Raw genomic sequence first — 16,259 nt, 5'->3', positions numbered from 1 at the left:
CTGTGAGCTTACTGAAGTACCTTAAAGGTATGCTATCACCTGTTCCAATTTTGCCACAGTTACCATGGAAAGAGAAATCACAGATCACAGATTTTCACAGATTTTAAGCGGATGCCCGCTTTTTAAAAACAGCGCCCTTAAATAGGGCATTTTGAATACCAAGGAACGCCCCTTTGACCATATATGGGCATATTTAGATTACAGGTGACTGTATACCTTTAAATTTCCTGCTATGACTTTTTGTGATGACGTAACCGTTTTCTTTTGTTCTATGTTCTCTGGATATGTTTTATCACCGATGTGTTGTCTTTTTTTTTTACTTTTATTCTTTATATAGGTAAGATTTATTTGTCTTTCTACCTGTGTAATAAATAGAAATTAAAGAACAAAGTAAATGTTAATGTTTATCATATGTTGTCCTTTTTCAGACTCATGACCCGATGATGCCACCCGTGTTCCCGGACACACACCTCGATGGAATGCAGTTTCTACCCAACCCAGGATCGGGCGATTTCCCAGCATCCGTGAAGCTACCTCCTCCTCCGGATATGCGAAAGGAAAATCTGCCTCCTATTGACATTTTGAACAACGAATACTTCCGTACTGTGCTGGCCGAAATGGACGGGTCCTCGGAACTTTCAAGCGGTGACGAATCGAAATTTCCCGCAGATGTCCAAGCCGATGACCTGTACACAGTTGGCAGTTCGCTGTCGATAAAGAGTCCGATCGAAGCCAATGAAAAGATCCCCCACGGGCTACCTGTGAAGGGAAATGATGACATTTCTTCCGAAAACGATCCGAACTTCCCTGTTCCAAATTTGCCGAAGTTATTTCCACCAAATGTCAAACCAATGGTAAGTATTTTAGTTCTGCTGCAGGCCTGTAATAGTTGCTCTCCACGCGTTGCGCCATGGCTTGAAATTTGAAATAATATCAGTAAGCTTTCAACAAATTCGATCATAGGCCCTCGAGAAAAGCATGATGTTCTATGATTTGGTTATATTTAATCGTTTCGCCAGATTTCAGAACTATTTTGGGAAATATTCAAAAATGACAGTATTCATGGTTGGTAGAGATCCGCTTTATAGAACTTTGTGTTTCCATGGGAGTATTTTAGACAGGACACTTACAACGCTTGCTACGGGACATTTTACAACGTTGGCGTAGAGGGAGTGTTCTACAGCCTCAGTACGCCCAAGAGATCACGTAGTAGCGGTACAAACAAATCCAGGTGTACAAACGTTTGTGCGAGTGGTTTTGTTTGTACCGTGGTTCGTTCAAATTCCGGGTTTAAATTCGTACTCTTCGTAACATTTCCACAGCGTCCGGTAAAAATCAAGGTGATCACCGGTGAAGCAGAGGGGAACGGCAACATCACCACGATACGTATCACATACACGCCATTCCTGACAGTACCTGACGGGCTTACACAGGCAGAGTGGGACTACGAAGGTGAACACTCTCATCGATATAACCCCTTCAAGTACGAAACCCAGAGCCTATCGGATGATTGCTATGTAATCAGTAAGCTGTCTGGACTTTACATCACTACTGACAAACTATGGCAGATTAGGGTCATCGATGATAATAAGAAGGTACGGTTGCAATTCAGTGTTTTGGGGAAAGCCTTGATTTTCGAATTCCATACAGTGATTTTATACGAACATCTTTCCTGCTGACGTGACAATCTTGTTCTAAAAACCGGCCAGAAGAAATGCTACATAAGATATTCACCTAGTTTTAGGTTTTAGGCGATACTAGCACGCGCCTCGAAACTAAAAGACGTTAACGTTTGGTCAAACTTTCCTAAAGAAAACTTTCGGAATTCTCTTTCAAAATCAAGAATGAAAATCAGGGATCACAGGGACAGCTACCCTTATATTAACTCTGCGAAGAAAAAGTAAATTTTCGATTTCTACAAAAGAAGACTGTGAAATCTTCATCTGCCGGACAGCTTATAAATAAGTTCACACAGACAGAGTACAAAACGCTGAGAGTCCAAATATCCGTCCTGTCTTTAAAGGTATACTGTCACCTTTTCCAATTTTGCCACAGGTACCATTGAAAGAGAGAAAATCTAACAAATCACAGATTTTAAGCGGGTGGTCGCTTTTTAAAAACAGCGCCCTCACATGGGCATTTTGCATACCAAGGAACGCCTCTTTGACCATATATGGGCATTTTTAGATTAAGGTGACTGCATACCTTTAATAGTAGATCTCCAAAAATATGTATTTTGAGTACGTGTTTTCTTTTGTTTTTGCAGATTATCATGTCCAGGATTTGTGTCCCAACATCCAAATTTATTCTCCAACCGGGCTACACGATTGAAGTGGTGTACATCGACGCTATATCTTTTAAATAGGAGCCGCAGTGCAGAATGCTTTAAGATCGCTTCATTAAAGAATTCATTGGAGCAGAATCGTATACTTCATCTATTTACATACACATCTTTCAAAAACATCGAGCTTTATAAATCAAATAGTGGAAGGAATTCACATTTCATGGCTCAAGTAACAAAATGGCTGAATTGTTTAAAATTCATGGACAATAATAGTGTTCACAAGTGTGAGAAGTTAGTGAACAGCAAGCGTCAGACGATATTTGTAAAATATGTAGACTTTCAGATGTTTTAACAGTTAAAGGGGAATAGCGGAGACCTTACGTGTTATTACTATTTGGCTATTACTTTGTAATTTTAGTTTTGGAGGAAATAAAAGCGATCTGATGGTTGCAAGTCCTTTTGAGATCAACAGTATTGGCGTTAACGATAGGTGAACATCACGTGATCACCTGCTATCATTAGATGATGTCATACGCTACTTCTTTGTTGTTTTTAAGCGTAAAAGTGAACTCTTCTTCGTTATTTTTGAGTGCAATTTATGAGCTAACAAGTTAAGGAACAAAATCGATTAATGTGGCTGGATGATCTTCAAGGGATAGAGACAGTGTAATGATAGTCTACTTGCAGGAATATCCATCCAATGCGGTCAGTGGTTACTAGTGATAAGTTTTAACACACAAACACATATCAAGGCTGCACTATAAATCTATTTGAAAAGTTTCCGAGAGGACGTCAATGTACATGTGTCCGTGTCCACGTGATTGCGCTTCTAGGAAAATGCTTAAGCGTGCTCACTCTTGATCTCTGTAAGAAAAACGAATATTTTCCAGATGTCACGTAGGCCTTTGAAATGTAGAAAAAAACACTTTCTCTAAATTTTAACGTGGCAGGATTGAAAACAAGGGTTCTCCAAGATTTGTCTGAAAAATTTCAGTCTGTTTTTATATGATAAGCTCCTAATAGCGGCAGTTAAAACTTTGAGAAGGAAATGCTGCCAAGATTCTCGATCAGTGGAAATATTTGAGGGTCTGGTCAGTTTCTTCAGCCTGGGAGTGGATTCATGGGTGATCACCACGTTTTGACTTTGGTGATGGGGAATCACCATGCTTTTGAAATACTCAATACGGGGTCAGTGTGTTATTGAATTACAACACAGGCTCAGACTTGCCTAAAATACATCGTACCAGCCATGAATTACATCATTCAGTTGCATTTTTTGGCTCTCCTTTCGGGCGCATAACATAAATATATCAGACATATATATCAGAGATGTCTGGATGTTTGCAAATTAAACGTTCGTTTTGAAAAGCATCATACCAGCCACAAATTGCATCATTCAGTTACAGTTTTTGCGAACCCTTCGGGTGCATAACTTTTATATATCAGAAATATATTTCACCAAAACACAGAATGACTGAATGTTTAAAATATATTAAAATTATATATATATATATATATATATATATATATATATATATATATATATATATATAGTATATATATTATATATATAGTATCTATATAGATATTATATATATTATATAACTATTTTCTCCGTCGATCCACCGGCCCCCAGGACGAAGAAACTGATCATGACCAGTCCCTTACATCTGAAAGCTACCATCATAGGCAGAACGTAGTAATTTTCTGCGTAACATGCATTTTTATGACGTTATCATTTGCTCGTTGTAAGTATTCTGTTTTGTACACAAGGCGGAAAACTCGTTTTCGAATAAATTTTCGAGAACAATTTACCACTTTGTAGTATCATGCATTCAAATGAATGGGCATTTCTGCAAGAAATCTTCGATTTCGACTGATTTTCGACGGAAAAAATACAAGTATAGACTACAATACTACAACGTCGACAGCAACAATCTTTACTATAGTGTATATGCGAGAGACGACACCTTAAAATGTGAACTTGCCTCATTCTCCCCTATAGATAGTACGCACCTCGAAATTGAAAGCCGTTAACTTTCGCTCAAGCTTTCGAAAGGAGAGTTTAAAGGGAATGGGTAGTCGGAACTGCGCTTGTGCAACTTTCTTGAGACAAATATTGTATTTCATGTACGACATCCAGATGCATCGAGTCAACAGATCTGCAACATTTAAATTTTACCATGTGTATATTAGGCAAACCTGCTGAAGCTTTCATCAATCGCCAACGCACATTGGATACAGTGTTTACATAGGTCGTATGGGTCCCATATGACCTTTTAACGCACTTCCGACCCCCCCCCCCCGGTTTAAATATTTCCTTCGAAATCAAGATTAACAATCAGGGGTCACAGTGCTAAATTTTGTACAAGGAAAACAAGTTACTCAATATTTACTGACTTATCAAAATTCAAAATGGCCGCCGCGCGCCCCCCGGGCCCTGCGTTAACTCTGTATAACGCCGCATTCCATTCCTGCTGCAGGGCAAATCTTGATTATTCTTTGAAGGCATATTTCCCTGTACCTGAATAAAAGGGCATTATAAGAGTAATGTTAGACTTGTAAAACGCATGAGACAGTATATGTTATTTTTGAACACAATAAATAGGGCTTAATGACCCGCTATCTTCAATTTTGGACTATTTTCAGTCGTATCAATCCGCATTTTGTAAGTTGCAGGTCTCGTATGTGGTGACGAATGTGCGGCTGAATGTGTGCCCTGAATTTGCAAAATTTACTTAAGCTTGTTTTCATCTGTCTAGAAATAAAATGCTGAATAAATTGAACAATTTTACGATGGTTACACTATATCGCAGATAAGTGAAGATGGGCATGTAGTGACCGATTGAGTACTGACGTCGACAATGCCCTTTCTTCGGCATCATCACAGAGAACAACGGGTGTAATCATCTTGCTAGATTTACACTTGTCAAATATATCGCTGAATGTGATCATAGGTGAATGTCTTGAACCTTTTGACCGGGCGCCGATTATTAAGTTGATGTATGTGTCTTGAATGGACAACGTACGAATACTGTTCGCAACAGACAGCTTGAGGCTATTCCCCAGTAAAACCCGGAGTGAAGCTGAACAGAGTGAAGATTTGAGTTGCGACATATGTGAGTTCGGATACAGCTTTTATAGTTTGCAAACGAGGAAAAGACAGGCTGCATCTGTAAGCTTCAACTTGCACGCGCCTAAGTCTACATCCCGTGAAAATGTAGATCAAAGCTAAATTAACACCAAGTTAATGTTTCACGGGTTTCAATATTATGTAACAATATTAATAAAGTCTTTCTTTTCAACATTCCAATATGAAGCATTTCAGGTTGAGTGCCACTCTGATGGGACATAACTACGTCATTATAAACAGCAAGCGGGGGTATTTGCTAGTGGATTGGCCCCTGAGGGATCGGCATATTTGGCGGGAGATAATCACCTCATTCCACTCGGTGATTATTTGTGCAAACTGCAATACCAAAATGCTCCCGCTCATCGCTTAGAACGATAGAGGTAGTTCGCGAGACAAAGATTTGGGCCGCGAGCGCTGCCGACAACGACTTAGGCCACGGCCATGAGCATTGCCGGGCGCTTGCGCAGATTATCGACATGCTGCCTTTCGTTTTGAGACGTCCTGCACGTTCTCCGCGGTTGATTGATTCTTAGGAATTCCATCGAATCACTGTATGTTATGATTTTTCAACATACAAAATGTTACCCAAGAAGGTGCAGGTCATGAAATCGAAAAACTGCCTATGATCTACAACACAGGACCGCAAGTGTTATGTACTATACTGTGAGCTATAACGTTGAACTAGAGCCGCCCCTATACAGCCTGACGAGAGCAACGCAGAGAAGTCTGGGTAATCCAGTTGAGTAAAATTAGGAAGTGTTTGCAAATATCCCTCGAAAGCAAGTAATTTAGAAGACCCTGTATTCTGTCATATGCGTGTGCAACCTTGATGGTTTTGTTAATTTAAATGTCTGTCTCACATAAAGGAAACGGTACCACTTGAAGACAGTTGTTTATTATTGATTAATCTTAATTACCGAAATTTTAAGAAAGACGCGTTTTAGTGTTTAATTTGGAAATCTTTTCACTTGACGGTGATAGTTATACGGTGAGAAGGTTAGTGGGCGTAAAAAACCAAAGCAAAAATAAATGAAATAAAAATTGTCCTTTGAACACCTTCATTCGGAAATCAAGGTCTGTTGCTTCTTAAATTTCTGTATAAAATTCATGGCATTACGAATACATTGTAATCATATCGAGCTTTTGTAAGACCTATCTTCCGGGTTCATTCTGTTTATCCCCGTATGCAACATCACGCGCGTTCACTGACCCGTTCCTTTGTAATAATGGCGATGAGGGTGATAAATATGTTTGACCCCCTTTCTGACGAAGCCCAGGTTAAACGCAATCACTCGCAATTTCTTTTACGTAAACAACCAGCTCTGGTGTCCACGCCATTTTGGATACGCAGTGCGGGGAAGTATAACATGCAATCAGTATTAAGTTGATAGTATTATTACAGTCTTATAACTGTTGTTGTATTTGCTTCGTTTTTTGTCGTCACGTACTTTGTTATTAGCCGGATTGTCACAGCACAATAGTATTTATAACAGCAACAACTTGAACAACAGATCAACTTTGTCTAAGCAAAGCATCATGGAAATGAGATAGTCTCAGCACCCCTCGGCTTTAGCTCACAGGAGAGTCACGAGATCGGTTACTTGTGACGTCATTTCGGTTGTCACCGGCTGGACAGTAAATACTTGCAAGAATACGGGATACTGACGTCACTTTTCCTTCCACTGTCGTGTTTTCACATTAGTATGCAGGTAAGCTCGCTTCCTCTGGTAACTGTGACAGAGCGTATACTACTGCTGGTAAACTTACCAGTCGAACAACGGTAGAAGTTGGCGCCGTGCGTAAGTGCTTCCAGGGCCATTGCACTGTCATTCCTATAGCTCAGACAACTTATCGAAGGTTGACGGTTGCGAACACCTCATAATATTTTCCCCCTTTAACATGTGTTTTCATGTGCAACAATAATATGATTCCGCGATTCTTTTGAGAAATTTTTTCTCAAACCAGGATGAGTAAAGTGAAGAGTAGTCGTGACGTCAACTTATACTTTTTGTTCAACAATTGCCCTCTTTATTGCAATATTTACCCAGTCAGTATGGATGAGAGGCCACTGACGACTCGTAAGTTAACGCGGCAGTTTTCCAAAATTTACTGACTTTCCCTCCTAGCTGGTCTTTACGAGGAAAATTATTAGTTTTTTGAAATTCTGGCAAATTTAACATTTGTTTGTTACTGTATTCTTGCGAGCACATAGTATAACCGCCGACGGTTCTATTCGATGGCTGGGAAAGGTGGGCAATCGTGCGTTTGATGACAATGGACAACGCCCCCTTTTAAAATCTGTAATCGCTCCTCGTCTCGTCAAATCAACTATTTGGGGTTAAAGTTCGAACAAAAGACACACTACAACGTTTTCAGATTGCATATCGAATGAGTTAGCGTTAGGCTGGGGGAAACTAACGTTTATTACAGAAACTTATAGTGGCAAAATGTACCAAACATGTAAATGCAGAAGAATACGCGTACAAGGAAATAACCTGACGATATTTAACACTTTGTTGCCGCGTCTGCTTAATGGTAGAGATGACCTAATTTCGGGTGAATATGAAAGTTAACGTCTGACATATGTTTCACCCGTTGACATTTGCAGCTCGTGATCGGGTGAGCAAACGCGAGGCCGAGATCGATTGGTTTTGAATGAAAGTTGACAAGCGACGGGGGTACAGGAAAGCAATGGGCTCATACAGTGATGAGCATTAACCACTTCAAATCGAGGGGGTTGTTATGTTTAGGGTTGGTCTGAAGAGCGCATAACTCAGGGCCCTCCTAAATATCTTCACAGTTTGTTAACAAGGGATTCATGTCTATGAATCATCCCTCATACCAGGTTGTCAAGCGACCTTAAAAATACAGTTTCCCGTTCTTCACCTCAAGATTACGTCGAAATCCCGGGTGGTCAGCTAATCAGTACAGCCTGTATGTGTCCGATGTCTTATTGTTAGCCAGTGAATTTTAACCAAGATTAGAATCCATTGGTCTACAAAAACACAGCATATTATATACAGTGTAAGGTGTTTGTAAGACTGACACTATATATATATATATATATATATATATATATATATATATATAATATATATATATATATATTATACATATATAAATATTTATATAAATATGAGCAGGCGACTTCAGTTTTTGTCGTAGGTGCTATGTATTCTATTTCAAATTCACCTCGTAAATGGTATTCCCATTTTGAGATCGATTTTTTTTTACTAACTTTCATTAACATATCTCTTTTTAAAATCAAATGGAACCAATTGTATTATCGACTACGCTGCGTAAAAGACATTCAACTTCACACATCTCAAACAGAATCCAGAAAAGATCGTATAAGTACGTATAAGTACGATTTGGACAATTTTGCCGGCCGCGCCCAAATTCTTGTCAAATATGCTTCAATACCACATTTCGGTTTGCTTAAATAAAATCACAAAAATATCGAGAAAAAAACAAAAAAGTATATGACTTTTTCTTCTTAAGATTGAGTGACTCTTACATGGTTTGAAATGGATTCAACCGAGATTTCGAAAGGACCAGATTCTGCTACGTGGGATTATGGAAATCCGTCGTCGCCACTGATCAGTCCTGCAGGTGACGAAATTGTCGATAAACCTTGCCAGAACGATAACGGAAAAGAAGTCGCCGGTGCTAAAAGGAAGGTGAAAATATCTCTGCCAGGCAATCGCCATGTTGAAGTTAGTCTCCGGTTATTGAACATCTTCCTATCAACGATGACGGTAATATCGACGGTTGCCATGAACGTGTCTCTGCCGATATTCTCCGAAGTCGGCAATGAGTTCAGTGACGCCTACTACGTTCTCTTTTCATGTACAATCATGTTCCCGCCGTTTTTCTTTCTGCTCCTTTGCATTTCAAAACTGTTCGATCCCAAAGTGGGCTTTATGCCGAAGGCGTCGATGAAGTTCCTGGTGCTGGCGGGCTTGCTGAACTCCATGAATGGTTTGTTTCTGGTGTATGCCAGTGATCCCAGTCGCACTCCACCAGCGCTGCAAGCGATCCTCAGCACGTCCGTGATACCTTTCACTGTGGTTTCGAGATATCTCATTCTAAGGAAAGGTGAGTACAACTCTGAACCCACCATTTTATCCGACCCTTAGGTAATCAATAAACATGTAAACTCGATCAACAATAATGAATAAATGGTGCAAGTGATGTCAGCTTTTCTTCGTAATGGCCTAGGGGCGCTAAATCTCCCTCACCACTTTCTTTCTCTTCCTGATTTTTTAGACAAAGTGCTTTGTAAATGTAATTTGTGTGTTGGCCATTCGATGGACACATTCACAGTACTAGTTGTGTAGAACTGTTTTATTTCCACTTTGTTGGAATATATTTATCTAATTGATATGTAATCATGTAATCATGATATGTAGCTATCGGACAGGAAACAAGTAGTGGGAAGTATTGCAGCCTTATCGCTCTTGCAAAGCTTCTCATAATAGTGCATTATAGCGTATTTATGTCATACCAGTATATTGATGGTGCAAATACAGCGATCTGATTGGTCGAGACGCGAAAAGAACCGTGCTATATTGGCGATATACCACGGCTGGCATACGCGCGAGTTCTCAGCTTGAGCAAAAATCCGTTTTTGACGTTCCAGGCCAGAATTTCAATATACTGTTATGATATAATAGCAATAAATCACACCCAGCGACGGTATACCACTCGATTTTGACCAGTTCACTTCATATATGCACTCGCTATCGCTCGTGCATATATGTCGTGAACTGGTCAAAATCTCGTGGTATACCATCGCTGGGTGTGCTTTATTGCTTAAATACATTTATGAACATATTAAACACATAAAATACCGCTAAAAGTTAAATAGCGTCATTAGAGTTAAAGCCCCTGTAGCTGTAACTCTTGAAATTTGTTGACCTGAAAAAGGCTTTCTATTTTTCTCATGTTTTCTTAAAATTCTACAGATTTAAAGATATAGTCTTTTACCACTGAAAAATTGGACAAGTAAATTTAAATTTTGACCGTTATTTTGATTTCCCGCCATTTTTAAAATTTGTAATATTACAAAGAAAACATAGCATATGGTGTCCCAGTGGACACATTCAGCACTTCATGCATTATATTGGACTAGTCTGTTGTTTCTGTGAAGATTCCAATGCATACATACACTGCTTACTGTGGTTTTGCTTTATCTGCATGAGGGCGCCATTTTTTGTTTGGGCAAAACATTTATTGTTTATCTTGCTCAAAATTGCACAAGTAATCCTAGTTGACAGTTATTCTACCTGTATAAACACCCCTCAATGAGTACATTCCCATGAACCTGCTATAGTTTGGAAGTAAAATCACAAACAATAATGCTAAAAGATACAGCTATCGGGCCTTTAACATAATTGGAATTAATTTGGGAGACTTGGATCATTATATTGTTAATTAAAAATTTCTCGAAAGTGTCAGACGCTTTAAAGCTGAACTGAAGTTGCAATATTACAAATTACTCATAAAACAAGTACTAAATTCTTTCTTCGAATCTAATTTCTATTTTTTTGCAAGTCGACTTATTCTCCAAATTTACTATCTTCACTGGCTATTTTTCAACATAAATGTTGATAAATAAACAGGCGTTGGTCTCCGACGGCTAGTCTGTACAGCTATAGTTATGATTGGACTGTTTATATCCATGGAACCAATAATATTCAATATCGACCATGCTGATGACGCTGGAAGTGGAAAGGACAAACAAACAACCTTGGGGAGAATCCTTTGGCCATGCGCATTCTTGCTTGGATTTCTACCACTTGCTATAATGAATGTCGTATTGGAACGAATAAAAGATCAAGAGGTGAGACGATTCCTCATCAAACCTGTGAGGGCGTGCTGTAGGGCCTCGCGATAAATTTCCCACTGGGTTATGGTACAGGGAAGATTTACATGTATTGACAGTCATGTAATAGACAATCTATAATATTTGAGATCATTAAAGATTATTAGGAAGTAGCTAATGACTGTAACACCACAAATAGCATGCACCTCGGTACCGAAATATTCAAACCTTTGCCCAGAAATTCTCAAGCAAACTTTCAATCTTTTCTACAGCGTCCAAAATTCACATCAAAATCAAAACAAGGGGTCACTCCGGCAAATTTTGGTACTGGACAAACAAAATTTACCGATATCTGAAAATCGAAGTAGGCTCCTGTTGACGTGTTAAGTCGCTGGAGAATTTTTTTTGTGCTTGAACAAGAAAGACGGTAGAAACTTTATTTACGCCATAATATTCGAAACAAGTGCGCACAAGCAACGGACCAGTAAAATATTGTACATTTGAGAGACTCTTTTTGTCCAAATATCTGTCCCTAAGGAACATTTTACCTTAAAATGAAGCATATCTTGAGTTCAAAATATTTAAGCATAACGGGATTCGTCAGAAATTACCTGCAAAATGACTCGTAACTGACTTGGCATTTTGACTCCATTGCCTAAATAATGCCTGACTTTTCCAAAATATCATATGTAACGGTTGCCCTCGGGATTCGGCAATGTTTACGCTCCGACTTTAAAGATTCTCTATAAGTATTTAAGAATTTGGCATGATTTCAGGAATCCAAATATTAAACTCGATGATTTGCCGTCAGTACTGAGCTCGACAATTAAACCGTAATCTGTCTCTTCAAGGGGCATGTTTTTTTATCAGATTTCTCTCTAGGAAAATTGAGTTACCGTGCACAATTGCAACTTTCAGAGGAGAGCAAAGGACTAGCATATAAACAGTCAATGTCAACGACCACTAATGCAAGAACCAGGGATTGAGGACTGTCTGCATCTCGGGTGACATTCGGACTCCGAAGGCTTCTGATACACCACATGTGGGGTTCATTTTAAAGCTCTTGGTGAAAGAAAACTTTTCACCGGCTTAGTTTTTCGAAATTCGAAAATTTTTATTTTTCTCCATAGAGTTAGGCGGCCATTTTGAATTTCTAATATCGGTAAATCTTGGGTAATTTGGTATCTCTAGTACAAAAAATTGCACGGTGACCCCCTATTTTTATTCTTGATTTTGAAAGAGAATGATTGAAAGATCCCTTGAGGAAAGTTAGAGCAAAAGTTTAAGTCTTTCACTTTCTAGGTGCATATTACCTTAAATGACGTAAGATTCGGCTAAGAATACCAAGAGTCAAATCCAATCACTGGCTTACGTTAACCCGCACTACAGTAATATACAAACATACAACAAGCATGAGCGAGTAAGGTATGAGCAGCAGAGCCAATACGTTGCTTCATTGTCGTTGCGGTTCCACTGCAAACAACGCACCTCACGATATGATAAACAATTATTTTCTCTTCGCCAACAGACGTCATCAGCCGTGGTTAATGCATGGTTGAATGTCTACACACTTTGCTCGGTAGTTGCGCTATTCTGGACTGATTTCATCCCTGGATTCGGTATGGTAAGTCCTCGCTACCGTTTTGATTGTCTAACTACATACACGGTAAGATGACGCTCTAAGAATCGCAGAATAGCCACACTTACTTCCGGAACCTGAAAATTTTCCGAGACTTTCTCCCTAAACTACAATAACTTACCAGGGTTTTTGTTTATAAGAAAATAAGACAGTAAACACACCTCTGTGTATAAAACGCAATTCTGTAGGATTAAAATCCCTCTCCAGGTAGTTTCCATGACGAGGTACGCCTTCATTTTTTTAATTTCGTGGATCACACCATATGTCAATTTTTCTATATTTTGCGGACGCACCAAGGTTATCAGGGGAAAGTGTTCCTTTTTCATTTAAAACGGGAATTAGACATATATCCATTTCCCTTGAGAGGGTATCACCGAAAGTCAAGTTAAAGCTCTATTAGCTGAATTTTTTGCATTTATAATAAGGTGTGTATAAATCAAATGCTTGCCAATTTGATGTTAAAATGCCTCGGGCTACTGAAGTGTTACCATAGAACGTTTTTCAAACATTGGCGACGAACGCCAAACTTAAATTTAAAACCGTTAAAAATTTCAATTTCAATTTTCGAGCTGCAAACCAAATATGGCCTCCGCATATATACGCATATTAAACACCTGAATTTAGTCGCCAAAATCAATCACCAGGAATTTAAAAATATTACATTTTCCTGGATAATATGGCTTAATACGGAAATTCAGATTACGTATATCCAAAGATTGGATGATATTTTTGGTTATCTGAACACAAAAAGACAAGCTAATCGGGCTTTAGATTAACATCCGAAAAAGTAGCCGAAAGGGCGATATTCTATGAATCGGTTTGTTAAAATTTTCCATTTCGACACTTGAATTGCTACCAGCCTCTGATATATCGAAGGTACTAGGTGAAGAAGTTTATTCCAATAGAGGCTGATTTTCCTCACTCTATTATATCCCTTTTCCTCCTCCTCAGTTCCAGATAAGACCAACGGTCACTTTCGGACTGCCATCTCATACCTTCTTCTGCCTGAAAGTACACTTGTATAGCAAGAAACCAGTGTTTGTCTCCGTGCAACTGTCAATTATTGTGGGGAAACTTACATCGAAGCTGAATTTTACAGTTATTGCGGATTTTTTTTTGTTACCCGTCAAGGTAAATTTACCTTAGCGGCATCTAGCTCTACTAGTTTCCATGACGGCCTCCCGCCCCTCCAAAACACAAACAAATTAAACAAAAAAAAACAGCAAAAAAAACCCACATAATTTCCAAAGGTAAATACAGACAGTCAAATTTATCTAAGTTTCTCAATTTCACTTTATTCAGGCGACTTCTCCGGCACATTTTTGGAAGAATTTGTCCACCGGATTCAAATGCCAATATGGTGGCGATCCTACTTGTCACGATATGGTTGGAAGGCCATGGCTCTTCATCGTCAGCTACGTCATGACATACCTGTTCAACTTCCTGCTGATACGCTTCGCCGATGGCGCCGTCTACCTTGTCGTTGTTCAGGCTCTCAATACACCGCTGGCGGCGCTGTTCTGGACTCTCTTCACGCTGAAGCCCTACTTTCACTGGAACCCGGTGTTCGACCTGGCGACGGCGTTCACGCTGGCAGGACTTGCAATCATGATGCCGGCTGTTGTCATGTACAGATATTTCAGTGATCAAGAAGAGACAGCATCGGATGCAAAGCAAAGAAACCGAGGACAGAGTTTTGACATCCAGAATGCATGACTCGGATGAAATAAAACACCAAACATGTAACGTTCTTCAACTTGAACTTTTCTAGTTCAGAATGGCATCTTTACAATGCTTAAACACAATGATGTGTTTTAGCATCTCTTATAACGCACACGTCCACAATGGTATATAGAATGCAGTATTACGTCACACTTTGCCCAAAAATCGAATCACTCTTACCCTAAGAAGAAACATTTAGATTAGCGAAAATTATAGCGCACTTTCGCTCGCGCTTCTTGGTCCCGTAGACTATCCTGCCAATATTTTATATCGAAGTCCGCTAAATGTACATGACGTACAGGGGATATTTACATCATCTCAATTTTACGGTCAGAAATACGTCTATGTTTTATTGTGAATTAAATACAGCATTTGACTTGGGGTCGTATTATTGGATACTAACACCCTATTCAGATTTGTTCATGTTGTGCTGATATGGGCGATAACACCTTTGACCACTGCATATTGGTATGTGTCGCATTAACTAGATCTACGTACGACTAGAGCAAATCCAGATTTTGAAGTTTTCTTCATTAATGTTCGAGAAGTACTCAGGAAACCTGTAAGTTTTTCACAACTTTCCGTTGTTATTGATTCTTATCATGTTTCGTTTCCGAGTAAACGCCTAGACTAGGCGCAAATTCAATGCCTTCATACGTTCATGGTATAAAAATGTAAGAAATTTGACTCCCTTCCGAATATATAGTACTGGCGTCTTTTTGACGTTTGCATTGCGCATGTGTGGTAGTGTGTTGTGTCCCAGTGCTATACTCACTGCACCAATCAATATTTTCGGAAACGCTCACCTCGACCTCAAATTTTATTTGTTCTGTTGAAGCGGTACCGGGTGGGGTTCACATTTCTATTTGATCACTGTAGAAATAATTTGCCTTCAAATCATTGTTAGAAGGAATCATGAAACGGAAGTAATTCTCTTGAACAGAACAAAAACATCTTTTTCAAAACACTGTTACACATAGAGGGAACCAAACCGAGCTCTGATGCTAAGTTTGAAAAGGGCAAATTGTACTTGTGTAACAAGGGACAATTATGAATATTGTTAAGATGTGAGCATAGAAGGTAAAAACTTGCTGCTCTTGTAAAAGCAAATTTGTAAAATTGTTGCATGAGCTTTGGAAGGGGCCGTTTCAACATACATTGGAGCCTGGCATCTCTCAGGATCGTGCCTCCTTACGTCGTGATAGAGGACGTCTACGTCACAACCAAACGTACAATGCTCTTGTAATATCAATAACAGCTATTGCCAATTATCTGCTGTGTCACCAATCTCTTTCAGGTTATCGTAGTTGCCCAGAAGAGATTTAAATCTCTTTTGTTGTCTAGGTAGAGATTTGCATTTGACGCCGACATAAAATAATTTTCAGTTTTGTCTCACAAGGAACCGTTATAACAACGATACGCGGTGTCATCCTCCTGAACGTTCTTTTTTTTTCTTTTAATATTGACAAAAACCTAACACGTCACTACCAGATCGATCGAAGTCACGTGTATAATTCTGCACTTGTTAATCCACGAGTTGTTGCCATGACTATCATGTACCAGGCAACACATCGACAGATAATGACCTTCCTGCCTTAAGCCATGACAGTCAACGCCCAGTACCCCTACGCTGGAGCAACATGTGCGTAATATA

The 16,259-nt window shown here is 39.2% G+C and overlaps 1 protein-coding gene across 2 annotated transcripts; it reads left to right on the top strand.

Moving 5' to 3' along the window:
• The first annotated feature begins 6,723 nt into the window (after positions 1–6,723).
• LOC139137323 (crt homolog 3-like) lies at positions 6,724–15,251 on the top strand. Of its 2 annotated transcripts, none has more exons than XM_070705356.1 (5): positions 6,724–7,126; positions 8,919–9,515; positions 11,042–11,262; positions 12,773–12,868; positions 14,186–15,251. In XM_070705356.1, the coding sequence occupies exons 2-5, from the start codon at positions 8,945–8,947 to the stop codon at positions 14,597–14,599; spliced, it is 1,302 nt and encodes a 433-aa protein (XP_070561457.1). In that variant the 5' UTR covers positions 6,724–7,126; positions 8,919–8,944; the 3' UTR covers positions 14,600–15,251. The 2 variants fall into 2 exon arrangements, with proteins under 2 accessions (XP_070561457.1, XP_070561458.1); XM_070705357.1 differs by lacking the exon at positions 6,724–7,126 and adding an exon at positions 7,143–7,216.
• Positions 15,252–16,259: the final 1,008 nt, after the last annotated feature.

This window comes from Ptychodera flava, chromosome 7 (genome assembly GCF_041260155.1).
Source record: "Ptychodera flava strain L36383 chromosome 7, AS_Pfla_20210202, whole genome shotgun sequence".
NCBI classification, from domain to species: Eukaryota; Metazoa; Hemichordata; class Enteropneusta; family Ptychoderidae; genus Ptychodera; species Ptychodera flava.
The sequence above is the reverse complement of the archived record's forward strand: the minus strand, read 5'-3'. Positions and strand labels throughout refer to the sequence as shown.

Bases quoted from the DNA above. Each gene is read 5' to 3' on its own strand.
- LOC139137323 (XM_070705356.1), top strand. From the start codon at position 8,945: ATGGATTCAACCGAGATTTCGAAAGGACCAGATTCTGCTACGTGGGAT. The intron at 9,516-11,041 runs GTGAGTACAACT...ATAAATAAACAG, and splicing joins ATATCTCATTCTAAGGAAAG to GCGTTGGTCTCCGACGGCTA. The intron at 12,869-14,185 runs GTAAGTCCTCGC...CACTTTATTCAG, and splicing joins TCATCCCTGGATTCGGTATG to GCGACTTCTCCGGCACATTT.